At 27.8% G+C, this 20,183-nt stretch overlaps 2 protein-coding genes across 2 annotated transcripts; both read left to right on the forward strand.

The window, feature by feature from the left end:
- The first annotated feature begins 3,158 nt into the window (after positions 1–3,158).
- On the forward strand, positions 3,159–4,181 carry LOC111027512. Its single transcript, XM_022305909.1, has 3 exons — positions 3,159–3,291; positions 3,345–3,608; positions 3,877–4,181. Exons 1-3 carry the CDS (start codon positions 3,159–3,161, stop codon positions 4,179–4,181), a joined length of 702 nt encoding a protein of 233 aa, XP_022161601.1.
- Positions 4,182–9,073: 4,892 nt separating this feature from the next.
- LOC111027518 (E3 SUMO-protein ligase PIAS3-like) lies at positions 9,074–11,416 on the forward strand. Its single transcript, XM_022305922.1, has 2 exons — positions 9,074–9,097; positions 10,466–11,416. Exons 1-2 carry the CDS (start codon positions 9,074–9,076, stop codon positions 11,414–11,416), a joined length of 975 nt encoding a protein of 324 aa, XP_022161614.1.
- Positions 11,417–20,183: the final 8,767 nt, after the last annotated feature.

Raw genomic sequence — 20,183 nt, forward strand, 5'->3', positions numbered from 1 at the left:
ATTACAGTTAAGTTAATAAATTTAATTTACAGATTAATAATTGTGGAAGGAAAACTCGGATACGAAGGCTTGTAAATAAGTTTATTATAATACCTTTTTTTTAAAATAATTTTAATACTTTTTTGTGATAAATATTTTTTTAAAATCTATTTTTAATGCTTTTTTTTAAAGCTGTTTTGGAAGATTTAAAATCCGTACTCTACTAATTACCTATCATTAAAATCTAGAACTTTGAACTACCTACCTAGTACCTACTACATTATATATTTCGCCGGGAGATTTAAAAATCAAACTACACAGACAAATTAGGTACACTAGCTGTAGAGACATTTGGATATTAAATACCTAATAAAAATTGAATTGAAACTCAAATTGACTTTTCGTCGGGATATGAGTATATGACTGCGTCTGTGCGAGTACGGCACGTGTTCGCTGTCGGATACTTCAGTCTTTGATAACCCTAATTTATATGTGTTATATTCGTCTTACAGAAGTCTAACATAGCGAAAAATGTTTTGCACGGGATAGGACCACTCGGGTTGTAGTCCAAGTTAAGCGACCAAATTTGCATTCTATTAGAGGAGACTAGGCGAGCATTTACAGTGAAACATCGTTTTTATTTTTTCGGTATCATAAATACAAGAAAAGTTCTTATTGTTTAAAAATTCATTATTTCAAACTCGAATAACTTTTTGTTTTATTTGTGATAGTTATCAAAAAAAACGACGTTACGCAGTAAATGTTCTCCTCTAAATCGTATGAAAATTTGGTTGCTTAGCTTGGACTAGGTACAGCCCTGATTGGTTTTATCCCGTGCGAAACAGCTTTTGCCATGTATTTTATTTCCAATTTTTGTACATTTGTAAGGGAGTAGAACTAAATGAACTAAGTACATAGGTACTTACTAACTACCTACAAAGTTTCTACAAAAATAATCCGCAATATCAGATAAAAACAGAAAGTTGTTTTGATGTATAATAATCCGGGTTGGGTAGTATCTTCGATAAGTATCTTAGATACAAATATACAATATTGTTCTTGTATCTTGTATCTCGATACAATTATATGAAATATCGAGTATCGAGTATCGCGATACATTTTTAGACAATGTATCGAGTATTTCACAAAATAATGTTGTCAAAAAATACTCGATTCATAATTCTACCAGGAATAAATAAAATAAATTATCCGACAATACTTTTGAAAAATGAGTATTTTTAAAAGGACATAAGAATATGATATGATACCTATCTATATTTTATTTTTATTTTTATTTATTCATGTAGTTTAACAATAATTGGCTTATAATAATATATTTATACTATTATCTATACTTAAGAGGATGTCAGCGCACTATTTGTTTTCTCTCTTTGGTCCACGCGCAACATAGACAAAACGGATTTACGCAGAATCATTTTTTCTATGTTTTTAAGTAATCTTAGAGTAAAATCACCCATAACAAAAAAAATAGAGAACAATATTTTTGAGAGAATGACATATCGATTTGTCTAAACATTTTCTCAAAACAATTTAAATATCATTTAAATGTACAACATATTTTTGTTTATTTTGAAAGTCGAATACAAAGTCAAATTCCAATAAAATATAAAATCAATATGAAATTCCCTCAAAAATATTATTCTCTATCTTTTTTGTAATGGGTGATTTTACTCTAAGATTATTTACAAACACAGAAAAAATGATTCTGCGTAAATGTAGTTTATGCATATCACGCGTGGGCCAAAAAGAGAAAACAAATGGTGCGCTGACATCCTCTTAATTAATATTTGAAACTTTAAAGTTTTTTTTTTTTTTTTCATTTATTAAAAATTAAAATGTATCAACATATTACATGTTACATCAAGTTAGTTATTAAATAACGATAACAATGACAATTTAATTTAAGATAATATATACCTAATATAATATTTGAATTTTAAATTTTGTATTCGTGTTATTGATGTGTGGAATATGTGGTGTGTGTGTGTGTGTGTGTGTGTGTGTGTGTGTGTGTTATGTGGTAAGAGTTACAGGGAGTGTTATTTTATTTATTAGTAATGTTAACTAGGGATGTTTAACTTTAAAGTTAAATGCATTAACATTTATTGTCGTGTCATATACTATTCGATATGATGATATCTATAATTTATTTTTATTATTATTTATTTATTTTATTTAACGATTGACTTAATATAATATATTTATACTCTCCTAATATTTGAAAATTTAAAGTTAAATGCATTTGTCTCACAACCTACCTAATTGTGTATAAAAATTTTTTTAAAAAAATCCTATGAGACGTAAGCTATGACTAATTTTTTCAAATGTATCGAGCATCGAGTATCTTAATATTTAAAATGTAAGTATCGAGTATCTAGTATCTCGATACTGATTTTTGAGTATCTGGCCCATCCCTGATAATAGGTAATACCCATCACAGTCAAAAACCTACTAGTCGACTGGGTTTTTACAGTAGTCGAAGTTTTACATCGAATACAGCGATCGAAAAATCAGTCGAAAACTTTGAAAATACGTTCTTTGGTGAAAATCAAAAGTATTTCGACTGATCGGTGATCGAAAAACTTTTTTATTGCTTTGAGAATAGGCCCCTTTAATAGAGGGAACGGAACAACTAGGTATATAAAATAAAATCGGGTTTAATAACAGAATATTTGTTACAAGAACTTATGCTGTGATCGTGATGTCAAGTGAGCGGTACTTTGACGTCCCCCCTACCACGGTAAATTTTAGCGGTACTGGACGTTTCCCCCCGGACAGAGGCATTCCCCACCAGAATCAATACATATTTTTTCACACATAAAACTAGGTTGGAAAATAGTTTCTTTAGTTTTACCCAAAATATACATCATCATATCGGCATTTATTGACTAACATCATTCAAGTTTTCATTGAAGCTCTACAATCTACATAATATGAGTAACAAAGTAACTCAGTGCATCAATGACCATTTTAAATCATTGAGTAGGAGCTTTTCGTTATAATTTAGGTAAAGACGGCAGGTTAAAAAAGTTGTGAGAAAGTTTTTCAAATGGTGATGTTTAAAATTTTTTAATTTCCGTGAACTATATTATCAGAATTTTTGTCGGGGGGGGGGGGGACGTCCATTATATCGGAGGGGGGGACTTCCTAGATTTCTAATGAGCTGCCGCCGAAAAATTGATTCGTTTTTTGGACCAAGTTCATATGCAACAAAGGCAGAGACAGAAACCACAACAAATAAGAAACTTAAAGTCGATAATGTAACAGAAAATGAAGATTGGGAAATACAAAGCAATTATGACAGTAGTGTTCGTACAACTACGATAATCATTCATTAGATTCAGATGATTGTCAACAGTTAAACGATCTACAAGAAATAAAAAACCTTGATCCAGAACACTTATACCAAAAACAGGTAACTGAGATTCAAATAGAAAACGTTTCTAAAATAGGACCTAGTGATAAAACACATATACTTAGTGATCAACCAATACAATCAATTTTGAAAAATTACCCGCAATCCAAGCTTGGAAAAGAATGGAGACCATTCCGTCCCGAATGGTTTAAATCATATCCTTGGCTTGAATACAGTGCATTAGATAATGCTCGTTATTGTTTTCCTTGTAGATTTTTTTCTTCTGAGTCTGATAATTCACGGTTTTATAAAATTGGATTTAAAAATTGGAAAAAAGCTCTTGATAAAAATGCAGGAATAATAAATCATGTATACATAAAACTTGCATGATGAAGTGAAAGGGTATAATAACTCTAAAAAAACAAAATCAATTTTGTCAACATTAAATGAGAAAAATATATCTTTAATTAAAGAAAATTGATACTACATATCAGTTATAGCAGAAATATTATTATTCACAGCTTGTCAAAATATTGCCCAACGTGGTGACGATGAAGGGGCAGAAAGCCTTAACAGGGGAAATTTTTTAGAACTTCTAGAACTTTGTGCTAGGAGAGACACAAAATTTAAAGCTAAAATTGATGTTTTACCAAAAAATGCAAAATATACTCATCATACTATTCAAAATGATTTATTTTATGTAATGAGTAAATTAGTGTTAGAAACTATTGCAAAAGAAGTTAAAGAAGCCAAATATTTTGCTATTCTTGCAGATGAGGCAAAATTCATCAGCAAAACTGAGCAGTTATCTGTTATGGTTCGTTAATATCACAATAATACTACGAATGAAAGATTTTTAGGGTGTGTACCTAGTAATGAATTAAATGCAAAGGCACTTTTTAACTGCATAAATAAAATACTAACAGACTGTGGAATAGATATAAAAAACTGTATAGCTCAAACGTATGACGGTACATCTGTGATGAGTGGAAAACAAAACGGGGTTAAATCAATTTTTCAACAGCATGTTCCTCAAGCACTCTACACACATTGTTTTATCCATAGATTAAATTTAGTGATAGTTGATGCATGTGAAAATATACCTGAAATAGAAACATTTATTGCCCTCCTTCAACAATTGTACAACTTTGTTAGTAGGTCAACTGTTCATACTAAATTCATACAACTTCAAAATAAATATTTACCAAAAAAAGAAAATATGGAACTAAAAAGGCTTTGTGAAACTAGATGGATATGTCAAATTTCTGCTTGCATCGCTGTGAAAAAAAACATTTCCAGTGAAATTACTTTTATTACATCAAATAAGCTTAAAAACCAAAAGTGAAAAACAAATGGAGGCTATCACTATTTTTTCACATTAATTTTGAATTTATATTTTGTCTCTACTTATTTTGTGATACATTTAGTGAGATAAAAATTGTGTTAGATTATTTACAAAAACCAGGATTCAGATTTGGGTTCTAGCTGTCTACTAGTAGAATCATTAATTAATTATCTAATGGATTTAAGAAATACATCTAACAAATTTGAAGATCTTTTGAAAGAAGTTGAATTATGTGCACAAAAAATAACATTCAACTCCCTAATGAAACAGTTAAAGAAACAAGGTTCCGCAAATTTCCTAAACAATTTTCTTCATATCTAACTGAAGTAGCAATTGCTGAAAATAGACAAATTAGTGATTGCAACGATATAAAGACAATGATATTTTTTCCAGTCCTTGATCGAATGGTTAATGAACTCAATAGAAGATTTTCAGACAATAATGCAATTTTAACAGGTATAAGTTCCCTCAACCCAAAAAGTGACTCATTTTTAAATTGATCAAATATTAAACCTTTAGCAGAACACTATAAGTTAGATATAGAAAGCTTAGAATCAGAGTTAAAACTAGATACAAAAGTTATCAAACGATATAAAGTTGAAAACAATATTCAGATAAAAAATATACTTGATTTAATGCAATTACTTGAAAAATATAAATTAGCTTTTTCTGAAATGTATATACTCTGTACTATATCCATAATCATTCCACCATCTAGTGCTGGGGTTGAAAGAATTTTCTCCAGTTTGAGACAAATTAAAAATTACATGAGAAATAAAAAGACCAACAAGAGGCTTACAAACATAGCAATTTTATCTATAGAAAAAAAAATTGCCAATAACTTAGATTTAGAAGTTGTTGTTGATAAATTTACAATAGTTTTGTAATAGTTTAACTAAAACTCAACAAAAAATATAAAGTAGGTACTTCAATACATACACTACTATGCTAATACCAATTTAAAAATGTATTGAATTAAAATGTTGAAATGTACTAGTTTTTATTTAAAACAAATTGTATTCCTACTGATATCAGTGCAATTGTTATACATTTTTGTTAACATTTTCAATATTATAAGTTTTTCAATCATTTACTGTATGGTGCATAAACAGATATTGTATAAAAAACAAATATTTAGCTTATTTAATATATTTGTCATAACAAAAAAAATTGAGGAATAAATTAAATTTATTATTTGTCTAATGAGGAAAAAATTTACTACAATATCTATAAAATGTGTTTTGAAATTTGTAAAATAAGAAATCTTTTATTTATTTATTATTACCTTTATTGAGTAATAATAACTTGATGAAAATAAACAAATAAATGTATCCCAAATCATTGCATTAAAGATGATTGAAACAAATTCATCTGTTCATTACTAAACACATCCTTTAATTTATATTTATGAAATGTAGGTAAGTAAAAGAAACATAATTATTCATTCACAAAGGTATGTAATATTAAAGTCATAAAAAAATTATCATTTTTGTATATCATGTTATCATTATAAATATAGTTGTTGAAGGTCTCTGATTAAACATTTTCTTACATATTACATAAGGAACAAAAAGAATATTTGACATTATTCTTAAAACATTTTTAACTATTCAAAAGTTTGTATATATTACCTGTTTAGACGTTTAGAGCATACAATATAAAACGTATGTACTATGTACTATATAGCTAATAGCTATATTATGTTATATGATACGAAAATATTTATATTTCATTTAAATAACCTCAGCGTTTGCTGAAACAATTTTAGCCCATGTAAAAAAAATATTTGCCCCACTTTGCCCCCCTCCTGGAAAAAAATTCTAATGCCGTGCCTGGTAAGCAATCCGACTTCGTCGGATCGCAGACAATGTCCTATAGCTAATCAGGTAAGCAATCCACCTGTGGTGGATTGCAGACCCGCCGTTCAGCGTCTATGAGTAAAATTGATTGTATATACCTATATTATACACACATAATGTATAGAAAATAAAGATCGCAAGTAGGTTATTGTATTCAATATGATACACCAAAGATATTCTAATCATACGGATAGACGGTAGTATAAGTATTTTTGTAATTATTTCATAATGTAAGCACCACGAAGATTATGTTTACAAATTACAGTAATAATGCAGATAACAATGAAAATATTATCATTGGAACTTGGAAAAATTATGAAAAAAAAACCGGAAAAGAAATGCAAAAAATCTGGGCAGTCGTGCTTCCAATTCTACAGTGGTAAAGACGGCTGCAATTTTTCTCACATACCTACGACTTTTGCCTAACGTCTAAACCTGCGGGACACCTACTCAGATGCTTTCAGACAGGAAAATTTGAGCATTTAAGCCGTTTGTATTCATAAGCGAATACTGCAATAAACATTGTTTAATTTATGAAATCCGTAGGATATGGCCATTATTTTTATTGCTTATAGTTAACAAAAATATGTAAATATCATGCTATTGAATGCAAATACATAGCAATTTCTGTTCTAAAAAAAACTAAAATATTTGTATTGCGTAGGTACACTATGGATTATGCATAATAGTATATGTATATGGTTCTGCATCAAATAAATAGTTCATTTATTTAATATATAAGCAATATACTATTTACCGTCACTTATTCAATTTAGAGTGTATTGATTATGAAATACAATATTAGGTATATCATAACATTGAGCATTAATAGTCAGGTTAAGATATTGTCTTTTATTTATTATTTTGTGAATTCATTTAAATCTAACCACAGAAAGAATTGTGTTGATATGTGTATTATAATGGGCAGTTTGTGCGAAAACAAATAGCTCTGTACATCATTGACATAGTATTACATTTTTGAAGCTTATTCATTGAATGTGTATTCATGTATGTAGCATTGTAGCTGTATAATTACTATAATATAGATGTACATAAATATATTAGCAATACACAATAAATGTAGGGTATATTAATATCATTTCATTGAAGGTCGGTTTAGTATAGTGTCTCTTATTTATTATTATTTTGTATTTTTGAGTAGATTTATTTAAATCAAACCACATAATTGTGTGTTGATCTCATTGAAACCAAATTTTTCTCTATTCTCTAATCTTCTATTACAGAGGTTCTCAACCATTCCGAATGTGAATGTGACCTACTTAAGATTCTCACCCAATTTGTCATGTCCTTTTCAATAATGGCAAAGTGGACCGTGTGGGGGGGGGGCTATAAATCTTTGCAAGGGGCCAGGAGGATACCACCCTCACATTAAAAAAAATATCACTTTCAAAACCAAGTTTTTAGGATAAAATTAGTAATACAATTATAAATACACGCACCTGTAAAGAAAAATGAATTTACAAAAAAAAATATTAAACATACCAAATCAGGCTAAGGTTGGTGCTTTGAGGGATCAAAAAAAAAAATCCTTCACTTTTCAGTTTTCACTAATGTTTCACAGTCGTTATTAAGTGATTAAACGTTTTTTTTAAATTTTTTATTTTGGTGTTTGAACATACGTATTTCGAGTACATACAGCACACAAAACCCTATACCCGAATAATAATGATTCGGGTGCTATGGCTTGGTTAGTATATAAAAAAACAATAGGTTTTACTTAATCAAACTCAAAAGCCAAATTTTAAGTTTTGTATAAAAGCATTGGTTTGTAAAATTAGTACCTATCAGATAATATTATAATTTGGTTTTTCCCTTAAGAAATGGTTTAAAATACACACATGTCTTTAGAACGAAATAAAAGTTTGCTTAGGTAAAAATTGATTCAACGTTACTAGTGTCGTTTATAATACCCCTATGTAAATATTTTTAAATTTCTTAATTTATTTCATCATTAAGATTATTAGGTTAACCACATAAAGTATTGTTTAAGTTTAAAATAAAAAATGGAAATTAAAATATGGGTTCCAAATTGCAATAACTCTGGTTTACTGATTTCGACTCCTTAGGTTAGGCCACCCATTTAGCAACATACTGTTTACGGCTAAAATATTATGGTTCTGATGAAATATTTTCGAATAATATGTTTCGGATGAAACACGTTTCATATAAAATATTTTCTGCTATATTATTTTTATGACAATATTTTTCGGCTAAAATAGGTTTCTGATATTATAGTTTTCGTATCAAATATAGTTCTAAAAAAATACTTTTCTCAAAATATATTTTTCGGATAAAATGTTTTTCGGCTAAAATATTTTCGAACAATATACGCGTTCCTGTTTTTGTTCCATGATACTGATTGTTGATACTGTTCCAGTGATAATTGTTTACTGTCCAGTCAATTTTTCAGCCATTACTCACTTACTCATTGCCTCATTAATTATTGTATTTCATTTAGTGTCAATATTTAGACGTTATAAATATAATTTTGCAATGGCAGATTCACCGTTAAGTAAGGTATGTGTATATTGATTTGTCCAATTATTATCATGTTAATGTATTGAACTATAATATTTCTTACGCATATGAATAATACTTTCCGGATGTCCAAAGGCCTTCTAATTAACTTTCAAATTATGGTTAATATTTTTTATTTACGTGCACTATTGGGGCGGTTGTCGTAAGATTGTATTACCTATACGCCAATGCGCGTATAGGCCAGTCGGATCCACCGTACTTGTATTTTACGAGGTGCTGTCGACTGTCGTGGGACTATTAAAGGACTAGATATAAATACTAATATGAATACTTCCCATTTACCGTCCGGGAACTCTGTACTATTAGAGTTGTCTATGTTCAACATCATAAACAAGAGAGAAGGCCTAGTCGTCGGACCGCATACTGTACATCCAGCCAGCTTGTACATGGCTCGCCCGTGCATTTCTGATAATACTATGTAGCATTTATGGCACTTATCAATTTTTACATTTTTGTCTACTTTTCTTAATATCTGTCCAATGTTCTGTGGTCATGTAAGGTGTGACCTTCGTGCTGTTTGTGTCCCAAACTATACTTCGAACTATAGACTATACTTACTTATTTTTAAATTTTAAACACCATTTTTGTTTTCATAATTTTTATCATTTTTGACATAGGTATTAGATTAAATTATATTGTATATTATTTCAAATCTAACGAATACAGAAACAACATGTCAACATCTAAGTCTCACTGTCTAAAATACTTATAATCGGATATTGTTGTACCTAGTTGTTATGTGTCAAAATTTATAAAATAAGTGAAAGACTCTGGCAAGACATTAATTTTGGAGGAATATCTCTTTATTCACAGTTCCCACCAGACAATCAGAATAAATACTGAGGAACTCAGCATAGCTCACATAAAAATAACGATATGAGTGAAAGATGGCACGATTATTTGCATCTTGTTATAGTAAAATACCACCCAAATTATCCATTCTCTGCTCTCCAACAGTTCCAAAAACAACAAGTTGACATACAAATAATTGTAGCAGGACTCACGTCGGTGTAACACAAATTAATAATAATAATAATAATAATTGTTAAATAAATTATAAGAAATAATTTTTTTTTTTTGGTGGGTAGCTTACCATTAAAAATATATGGGGAAAAAGCTGTTTAGGCATACTGTTTAAGGAGTACATATTATTGCAAATTGGTATACAATTGATTAAAAGTTACTATACAATAAACAATGTATCCATGTAGATGAAGTAATAATTTGAGTTATTAATATTTAATACATAACAAATTATTCTTATTCTACCTATCTTATTATCTTACTATCTTATTCTACCCTTAGTTACTTTTTGTATTATAATTTTTTATTGTTATTTGGTTTTAGGAGGAGATTCATTACATTTCTGCCTTGGCGTTGAAATTGGAACATGATGAACAACAAATGATTTTAAAAAGTATTAACGATAGTAAATCTGGTTCCAACGATAAAAGACGATTTTTGAAATTTTTACTTTCTCCTCGTGCAACGTTGGAGTTGGAACTGAGAATTGTGCAATTCCTATTATCAAAACATAAAAGACTGCAACAACCGCTGAATAGACACATTATAAAATTGCAGACAATTTTACAAAAATATCATCATGATTCTACACAATCTACTTTTTCATCTAAAAAATTAACAGCCGAACATCTACTTGTAGAACTTAAGAAGAAAAATTTACGTAGCTCTGATTTAACTAAACAATTCATTAAAAATAATTGTGATCCTAGTGTAAGCTTGTGGATTATTACCCTAAAGGATCCAATAACCACTTTAAGAATGAAACTACCAGCCAAAGGTAAAAAATGTGAACATTTGCAGTGTTTTGATGCAATGTACTTCTTACAGATGAATGAAAAAAAGCAAACATGGTCATGCCCAATATGTAGGAAACAAGTTAAATTTGAAGACATTGAAATTGATGAATTTTTTTTAACAATACTTCAAAGTTCAAAATTGAGCGAAGAATGTGAAAATATTATTTTATATAATGATGGCACATGGGCTCCTAGTGAAACTAAATTGTATAGAGACAATTTAATAACAAACAATTGTCCATTTTCAAATAAAAAAGAAATAACGTCCATTGATTCCTATGAAGATAAAATTCATGACAATTTTGATAATGAGAAGATAGAACCAACGGCATCATTGATGGGATCAAACCTTCTAAACAATACAAACTTGCCCAATATCAATGAGTGTGAAGCAAGTACCTCTGTTAGGAGTAAAGGTAATGAAAATCAACAAAAATTTAAACCAAGACCGGTTATATGTGTCATAACATTAGATTGAACCATTTATTTAATTTTCTATTAATCTTAAATTGTGTACAATATATTTTAGTATTTGCTCATGTTTTTTCTCATCAGAATATATATTTGATTTATTATTTTAAAATAACTTTAAAATCAATCATATTTATAATTAATCTGAGTAACATTCACTAAATATGAACATTAACGTTAACGAATATGTGTTCACGAACGACATTCTTTCCAAACACTGTAATTACATACTTATTAGCTTAGACATATTTTGTTCAAAAATAAAACTTAACATTTTATTGCTTACTGATTTAAATAAATGCATATCTTAAGTATTTTTTTAATTCTGCTGTGTATATTAAAGTGTGTAATCATAGAAATTTTAGTTTTATTACATTATTTTTTCTTTAGAAGTGTAAACAACTAGTTAAACCTGTATTGCATGTACTTATTGTAGAATCTACAGTCTATAGATAATTGATTTGATTAATTAGTTTAAATTCAGTGCTTGATTTGGAAAAAATTAGAAGGGGGACCCAATAAAAAATAAAGGGGACTCTGTCTCCCATGTCACCCCCCTTCCAACTACCCAAATCATTTACTGTTTATATTACCTATTAATTATTATTATTATTATTATTAATATTATTACTACTTTTATTATTCAATGTATTATATTTTTATTTTTATTCAATTAACATTTATTCATTTACTAATTATTATAAACTTCAAAAATAAAATATCAAATACATATATAATAAAAAATATTTTTTTTTATTAATATGTGAGTATATACAGTATATATTATGTAAAGCATCATGTTTGTGGTTTTGATAATATGAATTATTTACATGTGATTTGAATTTTTGCTTGAAAACATACCTTACACGAACAACTGTTACGTCTTCGATAATAATATTATAAATTATTTAATACTGTACAAACAAAATCTATTACACTTAGTAGTGCACTTAGCAAACATTTTGATTAGCCCATAATAAAACTGAAGAAAAACTGCTCTCTAACAATTAAATTACATTACAATTATGTTTTTATCTCAACACAAATAGTCTTCGTGTAATATATGCAACTGAAACATCAAAAAATGGCTAATCCAAATGCGTAGATATATTATCTACTGCTATAGACTATAATTCTTCTATTACCGAATATATTAAATATTATATTATAAACACATAATTTTATACAAATGGCCAATAATTATTTATATAAGACACAAATTATGATTAAATATTATTTTTCAATGAATCATATTTGAGAGGTTTAGTGGCCTTCTAATGACAAGGGGGGCCAAATGCCCAAATGCTTACTCTGCCACCCCAAATTATGTTCAATTTAACTAATCCAGAATCACACCATTGGCCAAAGTTTTTAAGAAGCCAATGTTGTACACATCAGTAGATATTTTGGGTTTATAGAAGATGTGGGGTATTTTTTTAAAATTAAAGTTATCATTTAATGATGAAATATGTTCGTTAAATTTTGTAGATTCAATAATTCTCATACCATTAATAAAATATTCTAAAAAAAGTATCTAAAACAATTTTTTAGCTGGCAATAATCATAGAAATTCAGACATTTTCCATTCAATGAAAATTATAATTATATATATATATCTTTATTGGTGCCAACAATCAATATTAGGTATTTCGACATTTCATATTAACTAATATATAAAATTTAAGAATTCTTAAATTATCTACATTAAACTATAAAGTGTACCTATTGAAGTATTAACAAAACTTTTCATAATTGATGTTTTGAAATATATTTAAATAGTAGAGTATTATTAACCTTGTAAAAACTATGGTGTATGTGTATTTAATTTGTCATGTATTTCTAGTTGAACATAAAATCTAGTTTAATCAAAAATTGTATGGTTTCATCAAGAAATAGAAAAATAGGGAACAAATAAAATAGAACTGAAATAAAGTTGTAAAACTTTAACTAATAAGTTTATTTTTCAATTAATAAATACAAATGATAGAATTTTAGAATCAAATCAGAATAATGAAATCACATTTTATGCAGCCTGCTATTCTAAGAAAAATTTGGTTCTTTCCTGTTTAATATTTAAATTTCTTCTAGTCAAAATAATATTCAAATAAGTGTTAGTTATTTAATATACCTAAAGAATAATAATATTGAGTTCATATATTTTACTTATTAAATTTCTTTAATAATTTTAAATATAGATAAAACTAATTTGCATGAACGACAAATACTATTATATAAATGTATTAAAATGATAAATAATGAGAATACTTAAATAATTATGCCAAACTTACATACTAGGTAGTTCATACCTATAATTATTTTACATATTTATAACTTAATAAATTATAAATTATAATATTGGATTACCCATAAGTTTATTTTGTAAATGTATTAATACATACTTTCAAATGATAGTCTATTAAAACTTTTAATAAAATAATAATATAAATTTGTTTAGATGTATTAATAATACAATGATATACAATGATGTGTATTTTTTAAAATTATTATTTGCATTTGTGTTGTCAACAAGTAGTAGAAATAATGCTTCATTTTTCAATTTCAGTAGCTTTTCAAGTGGATCTAATCTAGAATCTAGTTGGTACATTCGGAAGGTCAGCATTTAAAATTCAAAGTAGTTTACAGAAGTTCTGGAAAAAAACAAAAAATTTTTTTTAAAGAACAGGAATTTTTAAATCGATTTTGGTTTTTGTTGTAACTGTTAAAATAACTGTAGATACATTCAATTTTCACAGGATGTTTATACTGGCATTTTCTATACGTCATAAAGATTTTTTCAGGGTTCGAATTTTTAAAAAAAATTTCGTTTTACGTTATTTAGTATCAAACCAATATTAATTTGTATAATTTCCCTTGAAATATGCCAGTGCCCCAATACCTATCTAAAGTAATCTGATGTGGCAGTTTAATGTCCTCTATAATTTGATACCATTGAAAATATCACTCCTATAGCTGTAATGCCATAATACACAATTCTTCATATTACTGCTATTGCAGTAACGCCACACCACATAACAATTTCATATTACTGCTATAGCAGTAATGTCCGTCAATGTGTTAAACAATTTTTGTGTTAAACGTTACTTAAAATTAAAACGTTATACATTTTTTATGTTTAATGTTTTTGGCAGTATAAACGTTATTGGAAATTTAAACATTTTCATTTTTACATTCAAATTCTTAACACCATTAAAAATTAAAACATGATGTTGTACCTATTACATTTTCACAATTAAAATAATATTATAAACGATACCTAATTTATAATTGTATATGCATACCCACGTATATATACGTTTTACAAGGTCGATTTTGGCGGTAAACGGCGACGTCCGCGAGCATACATGCCCACCCGTCCCTAGGTCAGTTTAGACTTCTTCAATTAAAACATTTAACCATTGTAAAATATAGGGCGAATGTCGATAAAAACTATTGAAAAAAATTGTAAAAAAAACCGAGCACTGTAATCGAAAGTACCGCTTATATAAATAAATATTATCAACTGTTGAAAAAAATCTAAGATTTGTGTTGCATGAAAATATTAATATATTTTCTTTTTCATCAATCTTTTACAATATATCCCTAAAACTTCTTGGAACAATTCTAATTGTTGACCTTCGGACAAAAAGGATACGTTGCAGCTTAGCTGGAAACCCGGGGGCCGCCTTGAGGCTGTGCCGTGCAGGCGTGCAGCACAATAGGTATTGGCTATGAATAATTATAATTGTTAATTACTCCATTAAAACGCAACATTTTTGAAAATCCTTTCTTAATGCCTGGTGAAAATATGAGATGAACCTCTATTCCAAATTTCAAGTTCATACGTTGCGTAGTTTTTGAGTTACAGCGATCAGTGACCAAGTGGTGTTAGGATTTTATATGTACATAGGTTGTACTGGCGTCTGGCGGTAAACGGAAAGGTCAATTTTGGAAAAAAACGGTGACGTCCGCGAGCATACATGACCACCCGCCCACACACACACACCCCCGCCCACACGCACACACACACATGCACACACGCTCCATGTTTTTAGGCTTCAACGCCTCTCTATCTTGTCCGCATTCTTTTGGCTGGATAATGGTCTCTCAAACAGTCAAACCGTTGTTATGTTGTTTGGTCGCCATATTTTCGACACCCAGTAAAAATAATCTCTAAATCGAGTGAATCAGTAGACCTGCTGGACCAGATGCTAAGCGTAAAGCTTTCAGTTTCCATTACTGTCATTATACATTTAGTGTTTTTGTAGTACCTATATATACGGCCATGTCTATAGTTCATAGATATTACTGCTTGTTGAGTAAAACGTTTTGTTTCATTATTGCCATACTGTGGGGAGGGGGGGGGGGCGGTGATTAAAAACCAAAAAATATCTTTATTTATATTTTTTTGTTATTAGATCCACGGAGATAGAGGTCGTTGCGGATGATAAAGAAGTCGGCCGATTTTTGAAAAAGTCCGGGTGAGCGGTGACGCTCGACCCAAACTATTTGCTGCCGTGCATAACTCACAAATACAATGAACCATACAGGTATGTTATACATAATATTATAATGTAATAGTATTAAATTATTGTGTAATTTTACCTTTCAGTAATAACCAACATCCGATAAGTGATTAATTCGTCTAAATTATTTCCGGTTACTATGTTTGCGTTTCTCGTCCCGGTAATTGTCCCTTGGTCTTAGAAAGATTTTAAAATGACATAACTTACTAAGATAGTAGAATGTGTATTGTACTATTCAGGGGTGTACCCAGGAAGTAGGGTACACCTTGATTCGGTGTACCCTTTTTCAAAGGGGAGGGGGGTCCAAATTTTTTTAGCATGTAAAAATATTCTACAATCAGTGGTTTACGCCTAATATATTTTAAATTTTGTCAATCCACGGGGGGGGGGGGTCTAGCCCCCATGGGCACACCCCTGGTACTATTGCATGTAGCTGTGTAGGGTCACTACATAGCTACATATTATAACTATTTTAAAAACTTTCTAATAGTAATATATTTTTTTTACAAAGCATTAAAATGCAATCTTTTCACGACTATCTGCATACAATCTATTAAATATACCTAATATTATATAAGCGCCAATTACCACTCACTCACTCACTGATCGTTACATCTCAAAAACTACATGACATATGAACTTGACATTTGGAATGGTGGTTTCTCTAATAATCTAGGTGTTAAATGAGATAGAATTTTAGAGGGGCGCCATTTCAGTTTTTTGAGAGGGGTGTGCAAACAATTTAAGATTCCAATTTTTTTCACACCATCAGGACAATTGTTTAAAAACGTTTCTCATATTTTCACAATCCAATTTACTATCAAAAACATACATACTTTTACTTAACTTTTATACATAATAATATATAAATTAATAAAATTTTCAATGAAATACGATCTCAACTATGGGATAGGTACTCTATTTTGTGATAACAGAAAGAACCACAGGTAGTAAAGATGTTTTTTATCTACTAAATAGACATATTTAAAAAATGTACATGCCTTCGATCATTTATTGCGGATTGAGGGAGCATAGTAGGAAATATAGAAATAGATAAGCTATTCGTCACTATCAGGCACAGCGCTCTAAAAGATAAGAAAATTTGAGGCTTCATTAATTTTACATTCCAAGACTATGCATTTTCTTTTTAAATAAATAATGCAAGCGCGTAATAATAATTACAATATAATATTATTCATTTTTTTCATTTTTGTCTTTAACATAATTATGTTTTTGGGCTGGATACACGTTTTATGTTTTTCCTGCATTAATATGTTTATTTATGATTCGTGCATTTTAGTAGGGTACACATTTTTTTGTATGAAACCTATTAGGTAGGTATATAAAATAATATATTACATGAATATTATATTTTCTTTAAAGAATAGATTGTATTTCTTTGTAACTAATTTCTAGAAAATATATCATATTACAAATTATTATATTAATTATTGAAACAGCTTTTTTTTATAGCTAGTCTAGAATATGTAAATATAATGCGATAGGTAATAATTAAATTGATAGGTACAATTAAAAATCATAAAATACATTTTGAACAATATTAAATAATAACAATTAAAATATTATTCTACGTATGTCCTAATTACTGTCAACATCATTAGAAAATTTTTTTTTTCTGGTTTTAAAATATATAACTAAAAATTAAATCTTGATCATGTCTAAAATGAACTAGTTTTGTTAATTTTTATATGGATTTTGTAATTTTATTTAATTTTCTCATTTCATGATGCACACTCATATCAAAATGCTTGAAACGAATAATATTAATAAGCTGATCTTTATGATTGTGGATCCAAAATTGAAAAATCGTCACTAATAAGCAATTATTAATATAAAAGGATCAAACTTGGAAAGGAAAACTGTTTTAACTTGGTTGAGTTATACAATTTGTTCTTTTTCGTGGAATTGAGATTAAACTATAACTAAATTCCCTCTTAAAACTTTTTCTGCGTCTGCACATATTATTTTAACATCATTGATGGGTTGTGTCAAACCACCTCTATCTTAACAACTTATTAATGTGTTATTTTCAACTTGATCTTTGCTTAATATTTTTTTACAATTATAACATGGTATTATTTGACTTATACTTTTCTGGCTACAAAACCACCTATATATTGTGAAATGTATTTATTTCAACAATATTCTTAAAATAATCATGATCCAATTAGTATCCTATTAGGAAGTCAATCAAATGATAAATGTATATTTCCATCATTAGTTTTTTGGCTACTTAACTTAGTTGATACTGGAAGTATTTGTGTGCCATCTAATATTGAATAATTTCCAAAGTTGGCTCTTGTTAACTAATTATGAACTAATATTCTTTTGTAAGCAGCTTGAAATTGCCTACATGTGGGATTATTGTTATAGCCACCTCTCCCACGTATTGCATTGAAGGTAGTCTCAATGTGATCTTGAGATAGTTTGTAGGTAATTAAATATTCAATATCACCTTTAACATATAAATATTTAAAAAGGTTAATACCATTTTTTAAGACTAATATAAATCCAATAATTCAGTTTTTCTATTTGATAAAACTACCTTTGTTCTAATCCACTCATTAGTACTTTTATTTATTTCTAAAAATTTAAGATCATTAATATATTGTTCAAATTTTTCAATAAATACTTTATAATTATCAATGGTGTTTTTACTAATGGGTTTGTTATATAGTTTTAAAGAACATTTAGAACGATTATTTAAGACATCAAAATCATTATTTATGAATGAAATAAATTCTGTAGTAAACGAGAGAGTAGTCTATAGAAGAAGACAAAAATCATCATATAATTATTTAAAACAAATAAATTGGTACATTAATATTAATACATGAATGTAAGTAAGCAGGTTAATAAAAAATAAAATAGAAGCGTACAATAGTATTTATTATTAATGTTGTATACGTTTTATAGATTCATCCTAAATATCATTAATTGAGATTCAATGATATATTGCAGCGTTACAACAAAAAACAAATATGTAACATTAAGTAAGATATGTACACATAAACATAAACAACAAAGTATGTTAAAATAATTTTGTTTGAAGAAAGCTGTTGGTCTATAAATTTAATATGTGTGTAGTGAGCTTAATGTTTTTCAATTTTCAAGATGGTAAGATGAATTTGTTAATTGTTTGTCTTAATTTATTAAATATTATACTTAAAGTTAACCTTAAAAATCATTGTATAAAACATAATTATGGTAGGCACTAAGTTAAAGCAAAATTGTTATGTAAAAGCTTCTATAATCTATTTGTTATACCATTTTTGGTTCAAAAAGACCAATATTTTGAATGACATTTTTTATAATAAAATTTTACAATAAAAAAAGATATACATACATCCTGGATAAGTATACATATTTTAAGGACATTCTTTAATTTACCTTTTCTTTTTTAATAATATAGGTAGATTTAAAACGAGTACAATAATTATTGTTATTATTGTTACTTATTTATAGGTACTTGAACTCAACCTATCTGTGACTCGTGTATTAGATTTACTTTTGGATGGTTTGTAAATATGTACCTACTTTTATTATTTTCTAATTTTTGTTAAATATTTTGTTTCAAGAAATAAAAATATTATGATTATTATTTATAATTGTATTCTAAATATTTTCAAATATTGTTATATTTTGTAAGTAGCCCAATACTATGATTTATTATGTTATACATTCATGAAATAACTATGGGCACACACTGACAGGCATCATTCATTTTGTTGCATTTTGTTACTACCTTTTAAAAATTCTAAGGGAAAAAGTTTGTTTGTTCAAAATACCAACTGAAAAAAATAAAAAAATAATATCTTAAAATACTCTATTCATTATTATGTATAATAAAATTAGTCAGATCATATACAAGAAAAACTGATAGTTTGACGGGACTATTTTTTATATATAAATTATTAAATAAATTAAACTACCAATATAAATATTCTTTTATGTCATAATTATTTAAACTGTTTCTATTAACTTTACTAATCTTTTAAATACATTAATATAATAGTATAAATAATTCATACAAATGTATTTTATCTCTGAAAGATACTATTTTTGAAAGTATTTTAATAAGTACAATATATATAAAAATATTATATAATTCTATAGGGTTAACTTATTTGATTATTATTTTGAATAGAAGAAATTTTAATAAATAAAAAGAAAGATAAGAGTCAAATTTTTCTTAAACTGCATAAAAATAAAATGTAATTTAATTATTAT

The sequence above is a fragment of the Myzus persicae genome, unplaced genomic scaffold (assembly GCF_001856785.1).
Source record: "Myzus persicae strain clone G006 unplaced genomic scaffold, MPER_G0061.0, whole genome shotgun sequence".
In the NCBI taxonomy this organism is placed as follows: Eukaryota; Metazoa; Arthropoda; class Insecta; order Hemiptera; family Aphididae; genus Myzus; species Myzus persicae.